The sequence below is a fragment of the Parasteatoda tepidariorum genome, chromosome 1, assembly GCF_043381705.1.
Source record: "Parasteatoda tepidariorum isolate YZ-2023 chromosome 1, CAS_Ptep_4.0, whole genome shotgun sequence".
Classification (NCBI taxonomy): domain Eukaryota; kingdom Metazoa; phylum Arthropoda; class Arachnida; order Araneae; family Theridiidae; genus Parasteatoda; species Parasteatoda tepidariorum.
This window is the reverse complement of record NC_092204.1, coordinates 30,849,701-30,871,460: the sequence shown is the minus strand read 5'-3', so window position 1 is coordinate 30,871,460 and position 21,760 is coordinate 30,849,701. Positions and strand designations below refer to the sequence as shown.

Below are 21,760 nucleotides of genomic sequence, written 5' to 3'. Positions count from 1 at the left end.
TAGTTTAAACAAGAATTTTTTTATAAGTATATATGTCATAGAAAGGGTCAATAAATGAATTTTAAAAAGTAAATTATAAAATAAAAGGTTAATAATTTTTTTTTTAAAACTTCTCCATTAAAATTTTGATTTCCAGGTATTAAATAATAAAAGAAAGTAATTAAAATGTTATAATAATAAATAAAAAATTGAACAGAAAAAGATATATACAATATTTACAACATATAGGTAAGCATTCCAAAATATAAAATATCGATACATTTTTTTATAATTAAAATTTTAGAATATTATCATTTTCAGACAGACAATTCATTACGAATAAGAATTTGGTCTTAAGTGTATTGTTAGTTATGAAATGTTTTTGCCTGGTTGGTAGTAGTATTTGTTTTTGAACCGTCTGTGAAAAAATTATGTGGATATAAGTGATTATAATTTTTATTTTCTGCTAAACTGATTAAATTAGTGATAGACTGAGAAGTGTGAAAAATCGGTATTGTTTGTTTTTCCTCGTAAGTACTGTATTGATAATTTATATTGTTATAGGAAATGTCTTTTTTGAGTTGACTTATGAATACTAAACACGTCAGCGACTCAATCTGTTCTGAGAGAGGTGGGAATCCAGCTAAGACTTGTAGGAGTGGAATAGTAGGCTCTTGTGATATTCAGAAGAAATTTCCTTTGGATTGAATCTGAAGTTCTTGAGATTCTAGGTGAGATTTTTTGGGCCCATGCACATGAACCGTGGGCTAAGGGAGGGATTATGACAGTTTTATATATGAGTTTACGAGCTCTCTGGTTTATGCCCCAGGATTTTGTATTAATTTATTAAGAGAAGTGAGTAGTTGGTTTGATTTCTCTTTCAGGACTTTAACATGTGGACCCCAGTTAAGACTCCTATCTAATATCACCCCCAAATATCTGAAATGGGTCTTTTGTGAGATTTTCTGGTTGTTTATTTTGAAGATCGGCCCCCTGCGTGAGTTGGAGAAATGGATGAAAACAAATTTGTCTATTGATAGACGGAGATTATTGTTTATTGGCCAATTTTGAATAATATTGAGTGTGTTGTTGGTACTAATTTCTAAATCTCTTCTTGAATTTCCAAACGTTATAATATCGTCGGCAAATGCTTGTATAATTTGATTGTTCATATTGGTATTGAGCTAGCTATTGCTTAAATAATTCCAAACTGTTGGACCTATGCAAGAAACCTGTGGGCAACCTTTGAGTATATGTTTTGTTTTGAATCCTTGATTTTTGATAGAATAGCAATTCTATTTCTGTTGATATCTTCTATCATGTGACATAAATTTTTAGGAAGATTTGAGTTCGAAACTTCTTTTTAAATTAAATTATATTGTATGTTATCAAAAGCACCTTTAATATCAAGGGAGGTAGCTGCGACATGTTTAAAGTTGTTTCTGAGATGTTTTAGAGTATCTATTTTCTAAATTTATTTAATTATCTAAATCTTTTAGTGCATTATTTATAGATTTGCCGAAACAAAAACCGAATTGTTTGTCTGATAAAATATTGTATTTTTCTATATAATAGTTGATTCCCTTGGTAATAAGTTTTCTAGACATTTGCCTAGACAAGGGAGTGGTGTAATTGGCCTGTATGAGGACAATAGTTTCGGATTTTTAGTAGTTTTCAGAAACAGCAAGACTTGCCCTTTTTTAAAATGATCTGGAAAGCATTTGAGTGAGAGGCATTTGCTGAGCAATTTTAGAATTAGATTACCAAAAAATAGAAAAAGTTTTTTGACTATTATGTTATCGATACCGTCGATGCATGGGGCTTTATTATTATTTAGAGTTTTAATTAAATTAACTAATTCATTGTATGTAAAAGGTGGGTCAAGATTAGAATTTGGGTAATGAAAATTTTCTATTGGGATTACATTATGGTTCTTGAAAAGATTCTCTAAAATATGTGAAGCTTCTTCTAAAGGTGAGTTAGTGTTGTATATATCTGTAAATATAGAGGGATAAGGATTTGTCTTAAAAATGTTTCATAGTGCTTTCCAAATGTATTGTTGGTGTTTTCACATAAAAATTTCCAACTATTATATATAGCCTTGAGAATTTCTTTTTTAAAATGGGCTCTTTTAAGTTTATAGATGATTTTATATTTGTTAATTTCGTCTTCTATTTTTGAACATTGGTATATTTTCCTAGTCGCTTGCAGTTCTTTTTGGAGTATCAGCAATTCACTATTCCCACATGTGGGATTTGATTGGTTGTTAAATGCTTTTGCTTTATACGAAAGTTTACAAGAATTAAAAATTTTATTGATTAAGCCGTCTGTGAAATCGTTTAATCGTAATGGGGTGTCTATGTTATCTAAATTACTATTTAATTCATTATGAAATTTTGAAAAGTTTTTCTTAAGTTTGTTATGATTACCGTATTTTGTTTTAAATCTGATAAAGTATGAGAAAGAAAATGAAGTGTTCAGTTGGATTTTGATGTATTTATGATCAGAATTTATTTCTGTGTGTAGAACTTCTCAATTCGAATAGTTGAGGAGCTCCTCACTATTTGTTAACGTTAAATCTGGAAAGGCGGAAGATCGAGTATTAACAAAGTTGGTGGAGCATTTTTGGGTGTTTAATATTTTCAGATTGTTAGAAATAATAAGTTCAAACACAGTATCGCCCCTGGCATCAGTGTTAGCGTAAGCCCAGAAGTCGTGATGTGCATTAAAGTTCCCGCAAATTAGTAGAGTAGAATTATTAGAGTATTTTGAGGTGTGAATAAATAGATCTTTAATTAATTGATTTTCATTGTCCGAAGGGGAATTATAAAATAAGATTAAGATTAGTGGATATGGGTTGTTGCAAGAATTTATTGAGATTGCTACTGAATTATTCAATGAAATGAATTGTATTACTGATTTATTGAGAATAAAGATACCATTATTTTGTCTACTGAGTGAAAAATTTTCCAAGATGAAGGAGAGCCGAGAAAATTTGATTTTTGGGACAGTATGGTTCTTGGAAGCAAACTATGTCAATGTCGTGTTCAGTAACTGTCTTTAGTAGTGTAGCCATTGCTGACTTACTCCTCTGAAGTTTAATTTGTAAAATTTTTAAAGTATCAAGGTTTGTTGATACAGTGATATTTTTAATTTGAGTAAGATACGAATTATGCATCAGAGAAAAGATAGCTTAAAGTAGCTTACCTTTGAGCACTTCAGAAGAAAATTTTGATTTGATAAATGGACGTTAAGGTGAAGTGAAGGATAAAAAATATATGTTAAAAAAATTATATATTATATTATTATCGTTAATTATTATTATTTTTTGAGAATAAAGAATTAAATTAATCTATGTTTTTGTTTACTGTTAGTTAATGAAAGAGAGTAGTAAATTAAAGTTTTGAATACGAAATTATATGAAATGTAAGAAAAGTAAGAAAATTAAGGAAAATGGAAATGAATGAAGATTAAAATTAAAAAAATAAAAATGAAAATAAAATGTAACTTATATATAAAAGTTTTTAGTCTGCGGGCTTTAACTTCGAAGTCTGTTTTGGATGTCTTATTGCCTGAGTTAGTACTTCAGATGCTGGTTTGAGAAGATCTTCAACTGATGAACTTGTTGTTTCTTGAGATTGTCCAGTGCTCTTAGGCAGCTCGGGCACGCTGGATCCGCTGCCGTATGATGGTAGTTGAGATTCTTTTTGTAGCTATGGTTTGATTCTAAACAGTTGATACACGAATGTGTTTCACTTGTGTAGTTTTCTTTGGGATGATTTCCTCCACATATCTCACAGGATACTTAATTTTTGCAATTTTCCTGGTAATGTCCTATGAGCTGACAGTGTCTGCAGCGTAGGAGGGTTATCCTTTTTTATGTAACATTTGTTGAAACCAATATATATATATATATATATATATATATATATAGTTTATGTCAAGTAGTAGATGAAGAGCTAGTGGATGCGAAACTTTAAAGATGACGTGTATTTTGGTTTCATCAGTTTTGTGTGAGATTGATTTTATGATGTTTACTTCGTTCAACTCATCGTGATATTTAGAACTTTGCTTGATTCTGTCCAATATTTCTCCGTCATTATGGGTTGTTGGTACGTTAAGTAAAATGAGTGAATTCAAGCGCTTGACTTTATCTTTATATGGTAGTCCAGTGTTTTTTATGCTTTCTGTTAGTTTGACTTAGTCGTGCCTTGTAGAATAACATAGTGATTTTAATAGAAATAATAGAAAAATAAATTAAATATAATTGTTTTACTTGAAAATATTAAGAGCTTGTTACAGAGACGTCGTATCTTTATGCTGGCAGGAGTAGTTCTTTTACACAAACTTGTTCTAAAACTTATCCTGCCCTAAGCCACCTTACTCTCGTATGCTGACTTCCTTACTCTTGTTACAGTACATCATCTTCTTCTTCATGGGCACTATAGCCTATGACAGTCTAAAAGTACAAGTTTAGAAATAGGTATGGGTTTATATACATACATTTTCACGTTTGAAAATAACTCGTGTCAAAAACAATTAAACTTAAACACTAATATCATTTTAGCATTTCGTTTTTTATTTTATTTCAGATGGAGTATTCCACGGACAAAACTTTAGAAAAGATTTTTTTTTCCAGACTGTACCATTTGGATTTTCGGCGGTTGAAAACTTTTTCTTTATGAGGTAATTTTTTTAAAGATAAATTAGTGTAGTTAATTCTTTTTCCTTTAGTGTCAATAACTATTTGAAGCCGTCTATGAGAGACTTGAAAATGCTGAAAGTTGTTTCGTCCCATATTTTTTATCAAATTTTCCTTATACTTATTGTCTTCCTTCACGCTTTTTCAAGTTTATTTTTCATTATTTTCCTCAATTTCACGATGGGACTAAGACTAGGGTATGAAACCTACTTTAAAATACATATTCCATTAACGTCCAGCCATTTTGAGGTTTGTCTTGAAATTTGAGGACCGGCATGGTATTGCTGTAACAAAAAGCAGCAGGGGTAAAGTGTTACCATAGTATGAATGTGGGAGGGAACTTCCGCAAATTGTTGAAAACTTTTATTAATATTTTTTTGTGTTCAGATTAATATTCTATGCTTAACATTCTGTTGAAAAAATGATAGGTTTTCCAGATTGTGGTCTTTTTTGAGCGTTTTGTTATTTTTAGACGTTTGTTCATACTAAAAACTTTAGCTCTGCTATTTTCATATGTATACAGGCGTTAAAAATACACATGCTTATAAAGACAGAGATGCCAACTGGATTCGAAAAAATATATATTTCTTTTTTAAATTAGAGAAATGCATTTAATGCTAAAATTATTTCCACCCCAACCACATCAGCTCATCTTGATATTCTGGAATCTTGTTTCATTCATTTGAATGTTAGTTCCCTTGTTGACGAAACTAGTTTCAACCTCTCCATAACACATGGAAATGCATATTACACTGATTTTCCTTTCCTGACTAAATTGCCTGGTCTTTTACCTTTATTTGCCACGGGGATGTTTTGAATTTTTGTTTCGCACCTCTATTTTTTTTCGTTGGCAATTTTACGCTTTTTCAATTTGTTTTTGATGAGGTTACTAATTATTATGTTATAAAATTTTAGTTTTCGAGTAGTAACTGTTGATGGTGCCTCAGAGGTAACATCGGAGTGCAAAAGGTTAATAGGAGGTAATCTTATGCTCTCGCTTTGTTTCTTTCTTTTTTTTATTTTTTAATAGGGTCTTTATTTTGAAATCTGAATATTTTTCATCAGACGTTAGACGAAGTAAAAGAGAAGTATCAGGAATTTTACAGTTTGAATAAAATGTAATTTGTTTGCATCGCTTAAGAACCCATTGACTAGCAATTTCCTGTATCAACATTCATCAGACCTGAAAGTGGGAAGGAAAAGTTAAAAAGTTAGTTATAAATAGTTTGTTTTCAGGATAAGTAAAATAAGTTATACAATTCTTGATTATGAGCTATTCATTATGATTTACTTTTTCTCGAGTAAGAAGCTGAAGAATGTGGTACGAAATTTTAAAAAACTTTGTTTCTTGAAAGCGGCATTTGATGCTCTAGAACTTTCGTATTTTGCTTATTTTATTTAGAGTAAAACATAATTTTTCGATTACAAACATTTGAAGGTGAGCTTAGCGTATTTTTCTCCAAACGCAGAAAAAATTGCTCATTTTGGATAGAGAAACAATATAAATTTTTATTAATATTTATACTATAAATAACACTATTCTATGCCATTAAAAGTAAAAGATGGAACGACACTTTCGAGTAACTTTGTGAATTATTATGAATAAGAATTGTAGATAAATGTTAATTTGCTTATTATAAATTAATTTCTCTATTACTTTATACTAGTGTGCCTAATTTTTCAATTTTTTTCGGAGCGGAATATAACACCCTGCAAAATTGACCAACCCACGAGGACATTAAATACACACTTCTTTTTCAAAACAAATAACTTCTGTGAGAAGTATAACCTCTAAGCTTCGATTTAGAAACACATTATTTTTAGTTAGATTAAAAAGATCATGAAATTGACTTAGGAAAATAATCTTTGTGTTAGAACTAACTTTTAATTCCTGAAATTCAAGCTAAATTTTCTAAGAGAATTAAGATGCTGAGAGAAATCCTGGATGTATCTTCCTGGATTGTATCATGTCTCTTTCTACTTGGCAAAGTCTTTTAAGTTTTACTTACGTAAATGATCACACTAGCCTGCTGGTAATTTGTGCCATTAAATAAATCAGAAACTGTTATTGAAACGTGTTTGGTCTCTTTCACAGTTTTTGTTATGTGTATACCAGAAACGGTAGAACTTCTTTCATAAATTCAGAGAACAAAGAAAAAAAAACAGATAAGTAAATAACAAAACAAAAACAAAAAAAAACAGAGAGAATAAATGAGTTAAGAGGCACTGCTTAATTCTATTAGTCTATATTCTCATTCGCACGTGGGAATTTTTCGCATTCAGTGAGAACGGTCTTTACTGCCGATTTTACTTTCTCGAACAATCTCTACAGAATTCATAATCTTAATTTATAATACAGAATTTATATTATGAAATTTTATCAGGAAATTTCTATTTTATTTGGTTTGTTTGTTGGGTAAGAGTAGGGGAAGAGTCCTAGGGGCAGCCATCTACGCGTGGCAGGCATCACTGCCCAAGGGAGCAAAATCCGGCATTTGTAATTTGTTTTGAAAAAAGTCGTAATTGTAATGTTCGTGTGAGTTGGACGTTCTGGCTGAGAATTACATGTCGCTTCACAGAAATTACACGAGGCGCCCTATTGTGTTTACTATAATAATCCTTCATATAAACAGGGTTTCTACGTACTGGAATTCATTTTTTAAATGCTGGCAAAATGAAGTTACTTATTTTATCAAATTAGTAACTTCCAGTGGTGGAATGTGTGCTTAAAATATAGAAAGTGGTGCCAATAATAAAGCAGAAATCAATTTAAAGTAGTTAATAACTGAAATTTTTCTGTCGCATTTGTTTCACGTATGATTAATTTGACAATATAACAGAACGTCAAGGTGATTGTTTTCGCAAATTTATACGATTGATAAGCATTATAAAAGGTGGCAGAGATATTAAATAATTAAGTATCTATCACTTTAAAAAAAAAAAGGGTGCACGAACTACCACAAAAAACATCCCGTTAACTCTGTTTTTTAAAATTAAAAAAAAACATTTAGGGTGACTCTCAAACGTACTTTTATATCCAATAATTTAAATTTGAATTTAATCACATTTCCTATTGTTCGATTTAACAAATGCACCATCGTAGTATATTATAAAACCATTCAAGTATTGTTCTTTCTTTTTTTTCCTTATCAAGCTCAGTTCTTCTCTCATACATTTGCATCCGAATGAGAGGAAAAGTAGATATGAAACTATTATTCTTGAAGAGGTATCTCAGGTAATTTCTTTTTATCTTTATGCTCTCTCTCTCAGGTAAATACATACCTGCACATTTTCACTCTTTCTGAGAATGGATTTTCCAAGTGGTAGTAAAGCAATTATCGAAAAACAATCTTACTCAAAAATATAATTTTATTTTGACCAGGTTGAAATTTGCTATCATTATTATGCTTTTATAATATTAGTTGTAATTATTTAACACGTTCACGCCGGGAAAAGTGAAAATACTGGTACGGGAAAAGAGAAAATACTGGTAGAAGAGAAAATACTGGTAGAAGAACTATTTCAATACTAGATAATATTCGGGAGGAGTTAATCTATTCTCAACAATAACAATTCTCTGTAAGGAAATTCATCACGGCGAAGAAGCAATTCAATTTTAAAAATTGCATACGTTAAAAACAATTGGTAGTTATGGATTTTTATTATTTCCGGAAAAAAACTAAAAAATGAAATTTATTGTTACCAGTTTTACTCCGGTGCGCTGCCAAGATGAGACAATCTCATACCTGCCAACTTTTAATCCCTTCCAGTATGATTTTTCCCATTGGTAGCAAAATGGAATTAAATTTTCAATTGTAAGCAAAAAATATGTTGTATTTGAATAATCTTTAGCAGACGTCCATATTTGTAATGCATATAAATATATATGCAAAAATTTTTTAAGAATACTGGTGATCGAAATCAATTTAAATTTAAGTTTATAAAATAAAAAATAGTTTATATTTACTACCACTTTAAATATAAAGATAACATTTTACGCCAAATGCGTAAAAGTTGGCAGGTATGCAATCTAGCGTGACCCACCGGTGGGTCACCCCGGCGTGAACGTGTAGCGAATGTAGCCAACCATATTTTTCTTATTTTTATTTTTTATAAAGGTACTTTTTGTATGTTTGTATACTGCTGTGTGTTCTTTTTCAGACAAAATTTTGCGGTATACCTCATGTATCTTTTTTCTTCTTTATTTGAATAAACTGGGCTCCTGGGCCACGAAGCGGCCCCTATCCCATTCATCATTAAATTGCATACAGTAAGGTAAAAAACATTGATTTGGCAAACATTGTGGTAGCTATAAAAAAAAACCAAGCCGTTTGCTTGTGAAATAATAAAACAATGAAAAAATTCAATATGACAAATTGGCGTTTTTACATAACACTAGAAATATTGATGGTAGACTCAAATTAAAAATAAAGGTAAAACATGATTTGATATGTACAATAATTGATTTTTGAAAAATGAAAGACCTCATGTATTCAGGGCTGCGAACTACTATGCTTTTTGTGAAATATTTACTAGAGTGGTAGACTTTTAAAACCCAAAGCTTTCAGTACTTTTAATAAAAGTATTTTAAAAGACTAACTATAAATGAAAGGTATCGTTGTGGCTTTGCATATGAACTTTAAAACATTTATATGTAGTGGTGTGAAAAATAAGTTCAAATGAATAAAAAATATTTCATTAAAACATAAACTTAGTTACCCATAGAAATAATTTTTGCGAAAAGCGTAGAAAGTTGGCAGCCCTGTGCATATAGTATTCGTAGATATTTTGCTCCTCTTGAAAACAGGCTTGAGAGAAAATGATTTCATGCTTCAAGTTTCTTCTTTACAAGGCTTAACAATACGTCATTAGTTTGCTTTTATGTAAATGACTATTCTTTACATTAATTTTTCTACTCGTTTTTAAACAATATTTTTTTTAAAAATAAATTATCGCTTAAAGATTAATTATGAACTTTGTCGAAAGCTCTATTTTCGAAACTTATAGAAAATGCAATGGAATAAAAAAAAAACACATTTTTTTAAATCTAAATCAATATATATTACTTGATTCCTGAAATTAAATCAAAACTAAAAATTTTAACCTTCTGAACTTCTTTAAATATTTTCTCAGTTGAGATATTCCAGACAATTTCTTATTTTATTCATCTCTGGTATTTTGAAAATTTGTATCAAAGAAATACCAATTTATATTGATAATTTTACTGAAATTTTTTTTTTGTATCCTTTCACTTTATAAAAGTAATTGCTTAGAATAGAACTACAATCAGTTCTTAAAAATTTCTGAAAAGTAAATTGAAAATATTGAGTGGTTACTATTTTACAATATAGGATTGACAATTCACAAGGTGTTTATGCGCTTTGTTGAATTATCGTATTGTCATGAACCCTTAAACATAATTCTGAAAGCGATGTCAAAAACTAAAAATCACAACTTTTTACTTTCGTTAAAAGTACAATATTTTAACAGCATAAAGTGAAATAGAGACAATCCCATAAATAAGGTGTTAAATTTTGCAGATTTAAAAAAATCTGATAATTTTGGGTAAAATTAATTTTTTGTTCGATGTATAGGCTGACTCCAACTATGATGCTAGTTGTAGCTTTCTATGCGATTGTCGGACGTTTTGGATCTGGACCTCTGTGGAAAGAAACTGTTGCTGATTTCTTGAGCAAAAACTGCTTAGAAAGAGGATGGCGGAATTTGTTTTACCTTAACAACATTTTCTATTCGTCGAAAACGGTAAGTTTTAAAGATTAAGGAAAACTTTAATGTTTATTTTTACAGCATTATGCTTCCAAATTCTCGTCCCCAGTAAGTAAACTCTCTGCACGTTTCTATAAAAGCGAGTGATTCCAGTGACGCTTAGGCTTACTGCAACCTTATAGTAACTTATAAGTAGATCAATTCATTAATGGAAACCAAAGAAAAAGTTATGAAAACGAAAATCACTGCGATCAGAATGGAAAAATTACAGAATCTCGCAGAAATCGCATTAGCCTATGGTATAGCGGATTAATTTGAAGGCATTTAAAACCCAAAACTTTCAGAACAGTTGGTAATTTTGACAGCATTTTTAAAGCCTCACTACAAATTCACGAAAGGTGGAGATCTGGTCTGGTCTGTTTGGTTTAGCTGGGCTCCTGAGGCCAATAAAGGTCCTTTTTCCCACTTATCCTGTAATGAGAATATAAGCAAAAACAATAGACAGATAACATAAAATTCAACAAATAATGGCACATGTTAAGGTAGAGAAAAAAAATGGCACTTTGCCTTGGTAAAAAGTAACAAATAATTGAATATATAGAAAAGTTCAAGACATATTTACAAGAAGGAAAACGAAAACTACACGAAGTGAAAATATTTACAAAAAATGGGAAGATTTAACAAATATTCATAATGACAAACAAATATTCATAACGTTAAGATCATAACAAACTTCATTAACAAAAAAGTTTACCTCTGTTAAAGTAGAGACCCGACCATCCTACGAATGGAATAGACTTGACTTGATACGTATTGTAGCAGAGTACCTGACCGCGACGCGGGTATCTCACTCCTTCTTCTGATGAAATGGTATAATGGCTGAAACTAAATGGATTTGGCAAAAAAGATTCGAGTGTTGGCTGTGAAGCCTCTGTGAATTTACAGTCATATCTGAGTATTAAGTTAAGTTAAAAGCTGAAGATAATTTATAGTCTGATAATTAGGGGGGGGGGAGTCCCTTGAGTCAATAACAAACGAAGAACTAAATATGTACAAAATTATATACAGGTGAAATATGAAAAGTATAATATATTTACATTATTTACAAATTGCGTGTCTCTGTTAAAACATATGACCCGGCCGTCCAGGTGCACGACCGCTCGTTCGGGTTGCTCATCGTACTATAGTTAATAGTCCTTCGGCTTGCCCGGATCGGATCCTACAGGGTTGTTCCTTCACCGGGTTCGCCGTAGGCCTGGAGTCATGACTGTGTTTGTTTGTGTATGTATGGCTGACAATATGGGGGGGGGGGGGGNTCTCTGTTTTTCTTATTAAATTTACTTGCGAGGATACCATCTGATAGAAAAAAGTTTATAATCGGGTTATACGAAAGGAATAGAATAAAGTTGCGTTGCATATGAACTTTTAAATCATTTATATGCAGTGGTGTGGGAAATAAGTTCAAATGAATAAAAAGTAAAACACCAAAACATAAACTTAGGTACCACTAGAATAAATATTTACGAAAAGGCTAGAAATTTGGCAGCGGTGAAATTGTAAGCGAAGGTTCAGCTTAGGCAAAATTTTCAAATCTACGGGATCCAAAAACTTTGTTTCCCATACATTGTGGTGTAGTTTCTGAAACTTCAAACGCAAAATTATTTCCTTTCCTTTAATTATTTCCTCTCCAAAATTATTTCTATTCAGGTATAACTTTTAATTTCTCAAGTTTAAGATTCTTTTAAACTTAATTAGTTAATGAATTTTATTTAGGCAGTCTACCCGCTGTTTTAAAAGTTTGTTTTTAATCTTCTAATTTACTATTAAACCCATTAGATCAGCAATTCCCAAACGGTGTTCCGCAGAACTCAGGGGTTCAGTCCTCGGTGAAGGCTTGTTTGATCCCGTATATCCCTTGTCTTCTGGGTTTGGTTCGAAATTACAAGGTTACGGAGTTGAAGATTGATAGTCGTAAACTAAGAATTGGGTCGGGTGTTCAAACGCTATTTATAAAAGATAAAGTAAAATCAATTGAGAAGAAATTAATCAACGATTGGTTGTTATTTTTTAGAAAATGATTATTAATTGCAATTTTATAAATTATTTTGAAAATGTTTAATAAATGAAGGACATCTTTTCAGGGATGAGATTTTTCCGCTTTTTAGCGGATTTCCGCTTTTTTCACTTTTATCTCTTAAATTTCAGCTTTTTTATCAAAAATTCAGATTTTCTAAAAATTTCTCTTTTTTTTATAAGTATTCAGCTTTTTCAAAAAGTTCACCAATTTTAAATAAAACTACATAGATACAGAAAAATAAAACTACATAGCTACCAATCCTTTCTCATTTTTATTTATTTTAGATATAGCTATTTTCTTGCGTTTTATACGTAGCAGATAACATTTTCCGAATTTTTTACCCGCCCTCCAGATAGATCCGATTTTCGCAGCTCAAACGACGCTGCTTCTGACAAGCCTTTTAGAGGTCCCAAGCATGGAATCTGCTAATATCTCGATTCTTATTCACACGATTTTAATATCAAACATAGCTTTTCATATTTGCGTGTTGCGATTTTTATTCACGCGATTTGAATATTGTGCGTTGCGATTCTTATTTACGAGATTTAAAAATCCGATATTGTGATTCGTATTTACGCCTTTTTAAAAACCTATGTAGCGATTCGTATTCACGCAAGTTTAAAATTCAATGTCTTGATTTGCTCATGCGGTTTATAATATCAAACACTGATTTTCGTATTTGTACGGGATTTTAAAATAAGGCATTGGGATTCGCATTCACGCATTCTAAAAATTCATAATTCTTATTTATGCAATCTAAAAATTACGCATCAGGATTCGTATTTACTCGATATAAAAATTATGAATCGTGATTTGAATTTGCGCGTTTTAAAAATTCTATATCCCAGTTTGTATTTTCTCATTTTCAATATCGTTTATCTAGTTTCGTATTCATGTGATTTCAAAATCCATACTTGTTATTCATATTCACGCAATTTTAAGATCAACTATCGCAATTCTTGTAAGAAGTAAAAATTTTTTAAAAAATTAGTTACTATAAAGGTGACTGTTTTTTTAACGACGATTATTAGTGTATATATAAGCAGGGGTCTGTCCAGACATTTTGTGAAAGGTTCGTTTTTCGTGAAATTGTGAAAAAATTACTCACATTCTTTCAACCAGGGTCCGCTTTTATGAATTTTTGCATATACGGTCCGTTATTGCTAAAAAAACTTTTTCAAGGAGTTTTTAAATTGTAAAGACATACAAGATTATGCTCAACACTGTAAAATTATAATAATAATAAAAAAATCAATTTTAAAAAATAAACAACAATTGCTGCTTCCAAATTAGAGATGCAACATACAAATATTTGGTATTTAGCCTATACTGCTGAACGCAGAATATTAATTTCGGACGAATAATGGAAGAATCGTCTGCCGAAGACAAAACTTAATTCGTTTACATCCATCTTTCTTGTTTTCTGCCCTGGAAAGGATTTATTCGATTAACAAAATAATAATGAAGATAAACAAATTTGTGAAGGGTTCGATTAAAAGAAAAATTATTTTGTGAGGGGTCCGTTTTTAAGTTAGAATATTTTGTGAAGGGTTCGTTTTTATGAAGGGATATTTTGTGAAGGGTCCGTTAACGGACCCAAATTTCTTCTAAACAGACCGCTGGTAAGTGTTACAACATCAGAGAAACTGAAAGGGAATATATATTAAAAACTTACATTCTGTGCTTGCAAAGAAGAAAAAATAGGATTTGTCACAAGATGTTTGAAGATGGACTAGCGACTAAATATAGCAAACATAAAAGATGTAGCAAACAAAAGCAATAACTTAAAAAGGGATTTAATTAAGTTGTTTTTTTTTGGAAAAAGAGTTAATTAACTCATCTTTAAAATTTTATTTATAATTGCTGTTATTTATGCTATAAAATGCAAAATTCTTATCACATAAAAAACAGTTATCTAAATAGTTGCTGATTGTCATGTAATTTTTCAAACTAAAATAGCAATTTTTGTATGTTAAGGAGTTACTGTATATTTCTACTTCACTGTTAATGATATGTTTCAAAGTGCTCTTGTTAGATTAGACTATAATATGAACATAATGATTCGGTCCATTGTTAAAGTTTTTTTTNCAGTCCTCGGTGAAGGCTTGTTTGATCCCGTATATCCCTTGTCTTCTGGGTTTGGTTCGAAATTACAAGGTTACGGAGTTGAAGATTGATAGTCGTAAACTAAGAATTGGGTCGGGTGTTCAAACGCTATTTATAAAAGATAAAGTAAAATCAATTGAGAAGAAATTAATCAACGATTGGTTGTTATTTTTTAGAAAATGATTATTAATTGCAATTTTATAAATTATTTTGAAAATGTTTAATAAATGAAGGACATCTTTTAATCATGTAGTTTTATCTATACTAGTCTTAAAATTGTGTTTTATGTCAGACAGTTTAATTTACCGGCCACGAGTGTCAGTAATGAAGTTCTTGATTTGATTTTTCTTATGCACCTACTGAAATAAATGAGCTAAAAAGTAGTTTTTGTAAAAATAAAGAAGAATAAAAAAGACGAAAATAAATGTGGAGAATGCTTATCAGACTAATATCAATTAATTAATGAAAAACTAATTGAACATGAATTTTACTACCAGTTTTTGTAAATAATATTTTGAAAATGATAAGCAGTTAAATACTGTCATAATTCATGGAGCTCTTAGGAATCGAAACCGCTAAAATCTAGATGCCCCTCTAATTATTCCTTTAGTTTTCTATTAAGCCCTCTAGTTTTTACTATACCTCTAACGTGGATATCTATTTATGAATATGACTGGATTATGACTGGATTATTCATTGTCTCATTTATGATTGGATTATTTATTTTAGTGCTTAGGATGGACTTGGTACTTATCTACAGACACCCAAGTATTTATAGTGAGTTTGTTTGTCTGCGCCATCATGAGAAGGTAAGTTGTGTTGCTTACAAAGTAAATATAAGAAATTAGTTATGCTAATAACCTGAAATCTAATCTCTATGAAAGAATTTTCCTAGTTTTAAACCTTTCCACTCGCGAGGTGACTGTCAGTCACCACTGTCGCCTGTAAATTACCCACCACTCTAATTGTGAATTTTTTTAAAATCTTAATGTTTAGTTACCACTTCATTCAGTGATCATCGGATTTTATAAGGTAAGATTGTAAAAATTCTTTCAAAATGTTAGTGGTTGCGTCCATTTTTTTAACAGTTGAAAGGACTTCGAATGCAAAGGGTTAAAAGAAACGAAGAATTATGGATTTTTATTTGATTTTTGGTTTAACTGTTTACATGCCGCACTCTTATTTTGCATCAGTAGAAAAAAAAAACCTTAATGAAAAATGTGGTAGCAAGTTTGCACAAAAAGTAAATGAAAATTTTCAGCAATGTTAACTGCTCCGGATAAGATAAAGGAAAATTAAAACGGTTGAAAACTACAAACGAAATTTCGCCAACTTATATATAAAAAAAGTAGAGTATTCCATAATTCTTTGAACAGTTTGTAACTAGTGGTGAGTGAAAATCCTATCAATCGAACTTACAATAATCCAAAAATCATACGTTAAAAACTTCCACTTTAAAATAATTATCGGCTGTCTGGAGCAATTAGCAACTAGTTTGGTTATAAAACTTAACTGGTACAGTTCATAACAAGATACGCAATTTTATATTATTGATACATTCAGCTGGATAGAAATTTCCAGCTTCCAAAACTATAAGTGATTAAATTGAAAAATTTGAGTTATCTGTCTTTAATATCTCAAAGATGATATATGTTCCAGAAATGGAGCATTCTTATTTAAATGGTTTATAAAATAACTTAAAAGAATGCTGATCATAAAAACAATCGAAACTTATTTCTGAAAAGTAAGAATATTATACTGTATGACAAAAAGTCCTGAATTAACAAAAAAAAATTTCAAAAGTTTTTGTTGCTTCAATAATATTTGATTTCGTTTACTATTACTAGAAAATACCTATAGCCGAAATCCTAAACATGGAAAGCAGTCTGTAAGTGTCGAGGGAAAAAAAGTGAACACTCTGAAAGTACCTTTTTGATCTAATTATTAGATTTTCACGCAATAAGACGCAACCTTCAAAGTTTGAGGGCATAGCCTTAAATTTGCAAATTAAATAGAGCAGGCGATATTAAGTTTCTAAATCTGACACAAAACACTCCGAATAAAAAGGGGGAAACAGCTATCTGAAATAGTTCAAACAAGATAGAAGTAGAAAGTTTAGATCCCTTAATCGAATTTGGCAAGTATTTTGCATGTTTTGCGAAATTTTTAAGCGATTCAAAAAATCTTTGCGCACGATTATAAAATTTTGTTATCTAAAGTAAATTTATCGGGAAAAAATATAATTAATAATTATGAATTATTTATTATTATTTTTTCAGTAATGTCCCTCTGTGGACTGATTGTAAAGACGCAGTTTCCGGTAGAATATCGAAGTCAAGCATCACTTGATGCGGTCAGTAGGCGGGTGGGAGACAATTTTAATCAGCTTGCGTAGGGACCGAGGGTGAGCGGTATCTGTTCTCGTTGAACTGTTCCACCGTAAATTGCTCGATTTTGCGCACAGGTCGTTGGGTTACCAAAGAGGAGGAGCCGTTCCCTCTGCAAAATTGGGATGGCATGTCTTCGGATCATCCTCGGGAAGTGTCCCAAACCATCCCTAATAGCCCATTGTGCAGCTCTAGTGCGACGTGAATAAAATACCTACCTACTTTTATTTCGTAAAAGTCGAAATAATTATGAATTGTAAAGTATACAAATTTTACATGATTTAAAAGTATATAACTTTAATCAACAAAATTCAGAATTTAAGCGAAATCGGTTAAATAGTTTTATGTTATCCGATTTCAAAAATTTTTACATTTGACTTCTCGAGAACTATTTGACAAATTTCGATTAAATTTTGTCACTTAAGATTACATACTTCTAAAGGTACCTTAAAATTTCGGTAGTATCTGAAGCTATAATATATATCCTTAGTTAAAGTGCTCGTGCTTAACCTCTTTTCATATCACTATGTGTGTCCTTACTTAAAATGAACGAGTGAAAATCACTCAACTTGAGTGAAATTTCACTTTTTCATCTAGAAAAAAGGAGATTTCTCATCTTGAGTGTAATTCACTCAAGTGAAAGAGTGAAATTAAATCATTCAAGTTTGAGTGAAAAAATTTCAATCGAACTTCAATAAAATTCAATCGTTTTTGATTGATTATCTGTGTCACTTGAGTGGACTGTTTCGACTTGAATTTGTGTGAATTTCAACCATTTTTCATTCATAATTAGCATAATTTAAGTGAATATATTTTAATCATACTATCATTATTTATTCTTTTTACTTGAATGCCATTTAAATCACATTTGAATTAAATTGATCCTTTTCGGACAATTTACTGAATCTTTTAATGCCTATCATAAATTAGATGAAAAGAAAAATATTTTTAGCAAGTGTAATAGAAGTAATTTATCAACATTCATTTCTTTCAAATTTTATCAATGGTTTGTTCGGTAATTAATAAGATTTTTTTTTAATTTTAAAACTAAACAGTGTTATTTGACAAAAAAAAATGAAAGCTTAATAACCCATTTGTATTTTACAATATGCTGAATATAATTGCATAATAATACTTTTTAGAGATCGAAAGCTTTGTGACAGACTTAAGTGCAAAATTTTAAGGATTTTAACTTTTTGTAATGAAATAAATTTTTTATTAACAGTTTACGCAATTTTTCATTTTATTTAGATATTCAAATAGTAATAAAAGTGACGTCATAGTACGTTAAATCGAACTTAACCATTTCCATCCTTGTTCTTGGGAGCATAACTTTGATACTTTTTCTACATTCCATTTTATTTGGACGTTAACTTTTCTAGTTATTACTTTATTTATAAAAGGTTTGCTAAAATATACTTAAAAATATTTATTAGACGTTGGTGAAAGGTAAGAGCATAAGCTCTTTTTAACAGGATACACACTCAATTTCAGAAAAAAATTCCATAACTTTTCCATTTATTCCATATTTACTTTCATGTCAGCAAAATTATGCAGTTCTTAGTTTTTAATTCTTTACCACTTTATAAAATGGCTTCTCGAAGCGTCCTTGCAAAAAGAAGAAGTAAAATATTTAATATAATTATGTATATAATTATATATACTGCTGCTTCTAACCTGGCTTTGTATTTATTTTCTTTCATGGTAAAATTCCATTTACTCTTAACTATTTTTAAATTTTCAGGTTTATCAACTAGATCCCAAACATCGTGTTCGTGAAAAGAATTTAATTCTTCATTCATTGCTTTTCCCCATTTTAACCGATTTTTATCACGTTTAGCATCATCAAAATTACCTGGAATATTAGTTACTAAGTTTGAATTTGCTTTTGCCTGTATTCTATCTGACCGACGTACACCTAGCTCAGGTAACCTGTTTTCGTCTTCAGTTATTCGTTGTTCATTTAATTCCCTAGTTTTTGTCTTTAGTTGAACCTACTGGACGACCACGAGTTTTAGTTTCACTTAAATCTCGGCTATCCTTCAAATCCAGTGGAAATTCAAAACTTGTATTTTGGCCTTCAACGTTTCTTCGGATATTAAGAAATTCATCGTTGTCATTAGATTTATCCTCACTGAACAGATCACTACTGCCTAATAATTTTTCATTCAATTTTACTGAACGCTCTTCGATTACTTTATTTCTTTCCGGATCGTAAATACGATAAGCTCGTCTTGCCTTCGAATATCCCAACATAATACCCTTTTTACCTGGAATAGAAAATTTGTGTCTTAAAGCTTTACGAACATGATAGTATACTGTAGCGCGAAAAATGCGTAGATATTTATATTATGCTTTTAATTAAAGAATAATTCTTTTGGGACTTCAGTTTTACCTTTTCGAGGAGTGAGGTTAGTAACATGTGTTGCATGAGCTATTGCTTCAGCCCAAAAATTTAAATGAAGCTTACTGTTGTAGTTAAAAATATTGCAGTTACCAAAACAAAAGGAAAAATATTACGAAACAAAAACAAATAAAATTTTAATGTTTAATTTAACAAAACAAATCTCATTTAACAAAACAAATCTCACCTTGTGAGGAAAACATAAGAAAGTTCAACTAAGAAGAACTAAAGGAAATGTTCCACAAATTCCCACTAAAAAATCAAAAAAAGAACGCAAACCACCAACACAACATGTCCCAACTTCATACCCTTGCCAACCCGTTCAAAAATGACTTCAACAGTAATTCAAATTCTGTTCCTTGAATACAATCGTCAATCTTCAACGTTTACTATCATAGATTAATGTTCTAGCTCTATCTAACAAAATCCTATTAGCTCGTTCAGCTTTACTCAAGCTTTCTGGGTTGTACGGCAAAGATTTTTCATGCGTAACTCCACATTCAGTGAAATAAAACTCAAGATCTTTATTTACAAACTCAAGACCATTATCACTACGAAATTTCTTAATTTTCTTATTTAGTAAGTTTTCAAATTTCAGCTTAAAACTTACAATTTTATCAAATACTTCAGTTTTGCTCTTAAGAAAATAAGTAAAATACATGCCAGAAAAATCATCTACTATTATTAAAGAATACCTTGAATTACCTAAAGACTTAACTGGGAATGGTCCACACAAATCACCATGTATTAATTCTAAAGTTGTTGAACTTTGAGGAGTTAAAATACTATAATGAGTTCTGCTGGTAATCTTAGAAATATCGCATGATTCACAAGGCAATTCATTATCAATTTTTAAATCTAACACTTTAGACATTTTACGCATATAAACAGCATTTAAATGACACAATCTTTTATGCTAAAATACATTAATTTCAGCGTTATTTTTAACTTTGATACACCCAGGAAAACATACCTCGTTATTAACATTAGGTTTTAGCTTAACTTCTTATTTTTTATTCACATTTAAATCTTTCAAAACTAAGCGTCCATTAGGAGCAATAATTAATACTGTGTTTGAATGTGATTTTACCCTCTTTTTCCATTAAACATGTAACTGACAGTAAATTATGACGTAATTCTGATACATACAATACATTACCAATTATACTTTCTGCATTACTACTTTGTGAAATAGCTTTAACAGTTCCAGTTCCTTTAGTAACCAATGTAAAAGTCTTGCCTGCCTGGTATATTTTACTGTCGCAAACATCTGGAGATTCAAACCAGCATTCATCCTTGCACATATGAGACGTGGCTCCGCTATCCAGGATCCAACATTCGTCCACTTGTCCTTTCTGTTCAACCGAAACTAAGGCGAAATTATCTGGAGTAGCACTATCGGATACCAATGTTTCTTGAAAATTTGGTTTTCGACGACCTTTTACTCTACTTGCCGATGGCTTGTAGCCTCTATCGGTTCCCACTTCTTGATGTTTTGAATAACAGTTCCTCGCTACATGTCCCGATCGTCTACAGGTTTAGTAAATTTTCCTTGGTAAACTTTTCCTCTGAGTAGCATACGCAGATTCCAAACTTCTTTGTCCACGGGATTTCTGTAGTAAATCTTTTCGTCATCCCATAAGACTTCGATTATTTCTTCTTGCCACTTTTCTCGTTGAATTTTTAAAACTTGTTTTATGCTCTCATATTTTCCAGCTAGACCACTGACCTTGTAAAACACCAATTCTCTGTCAGATATTTTCAGTCCCAAGAAAGCACACTTAGTAGATAATCCTTTAGATCGAACTATATAATCGTTTACGGCTTCTGAATCCAGCATTTCTGAGCTCTTAAGTGCGGCACCAGCATCAATTTTCTTCAAACCCAGTGTAGGTAGTTTTAATCCTTGTCCACAAAGCTTTTGTATTCTTTTCTTCTGCATATTGCAAAGCCTGTTCGTCTGATAGCGACAATTTCAAGTATTTTGCGGCATCGTGGTTAGTAGTTTCCCAAACTTGCAATTTAACAGGTTTAGTTGGAGCTTCCTTTGTCAATGCCGACATTAGTCTTTTCAAATTCAGAACTGCTTCCAATTTCATGGCCCAAAGATGATAATTAGTTCCAGTCAACTTCGGAATTCCAAAATCTAAGTCTTTTTCCATGATGATTGTAAACCACGCTCTGCTACCAACTGCTGTTTTGTTGAAGAACACAGAAGCAATGGCGGTAAATTAAGAGTTCATTAAAATACAACTTGAGGAAATAACATCTCGCACACACAGTGCTATGCAAAAGAAAATACATCTTAATCAGTCATCATAGCTTATGATGTGACCGAACGAACGAAATACCTCTCAGGCAGCTGCTTCAACTACTAT

The 21,760-nt window shown here is 30.9% G+C and overlaps 1 protein-coding gene across 2 annotated transcripts in view; it reads left to right on the top strand.

Annotated features, from left to right (window-relative positions):
- The window catches only part of LOC107455353 (nose resistant to fluoxetine protein 6-like), a 70,013-nt gene that overhangs the window by 34,061 nt on the left and 14,192 nt on the right, over positions 1 to 21,760 (top strand). For both annotated transcript variants that reach the window (XM_071178303.1, XM_043053229.2), the window contains exons 8-11: positions 4,572 to 4,665; positions 7,836 to 7,916; positions 10,276 to 10,444; positions 15,321 to 15,400. In XM_071178303.1, the coding sequence (XP_071034404.1) occupies positions 4,572 to 4,665; positions 7,836 to 7,916; positions 10,276 to 10,444; positions 15,321 to 15,400 (424 nt within the window). The remainder of the gene's footprint in view (positions 1 to 4,571; positions 4,666 to 7,835; positions 7,917 to 10,275; positions 10,445 to 15,320; positions 15,401 to 21,760) is intronic.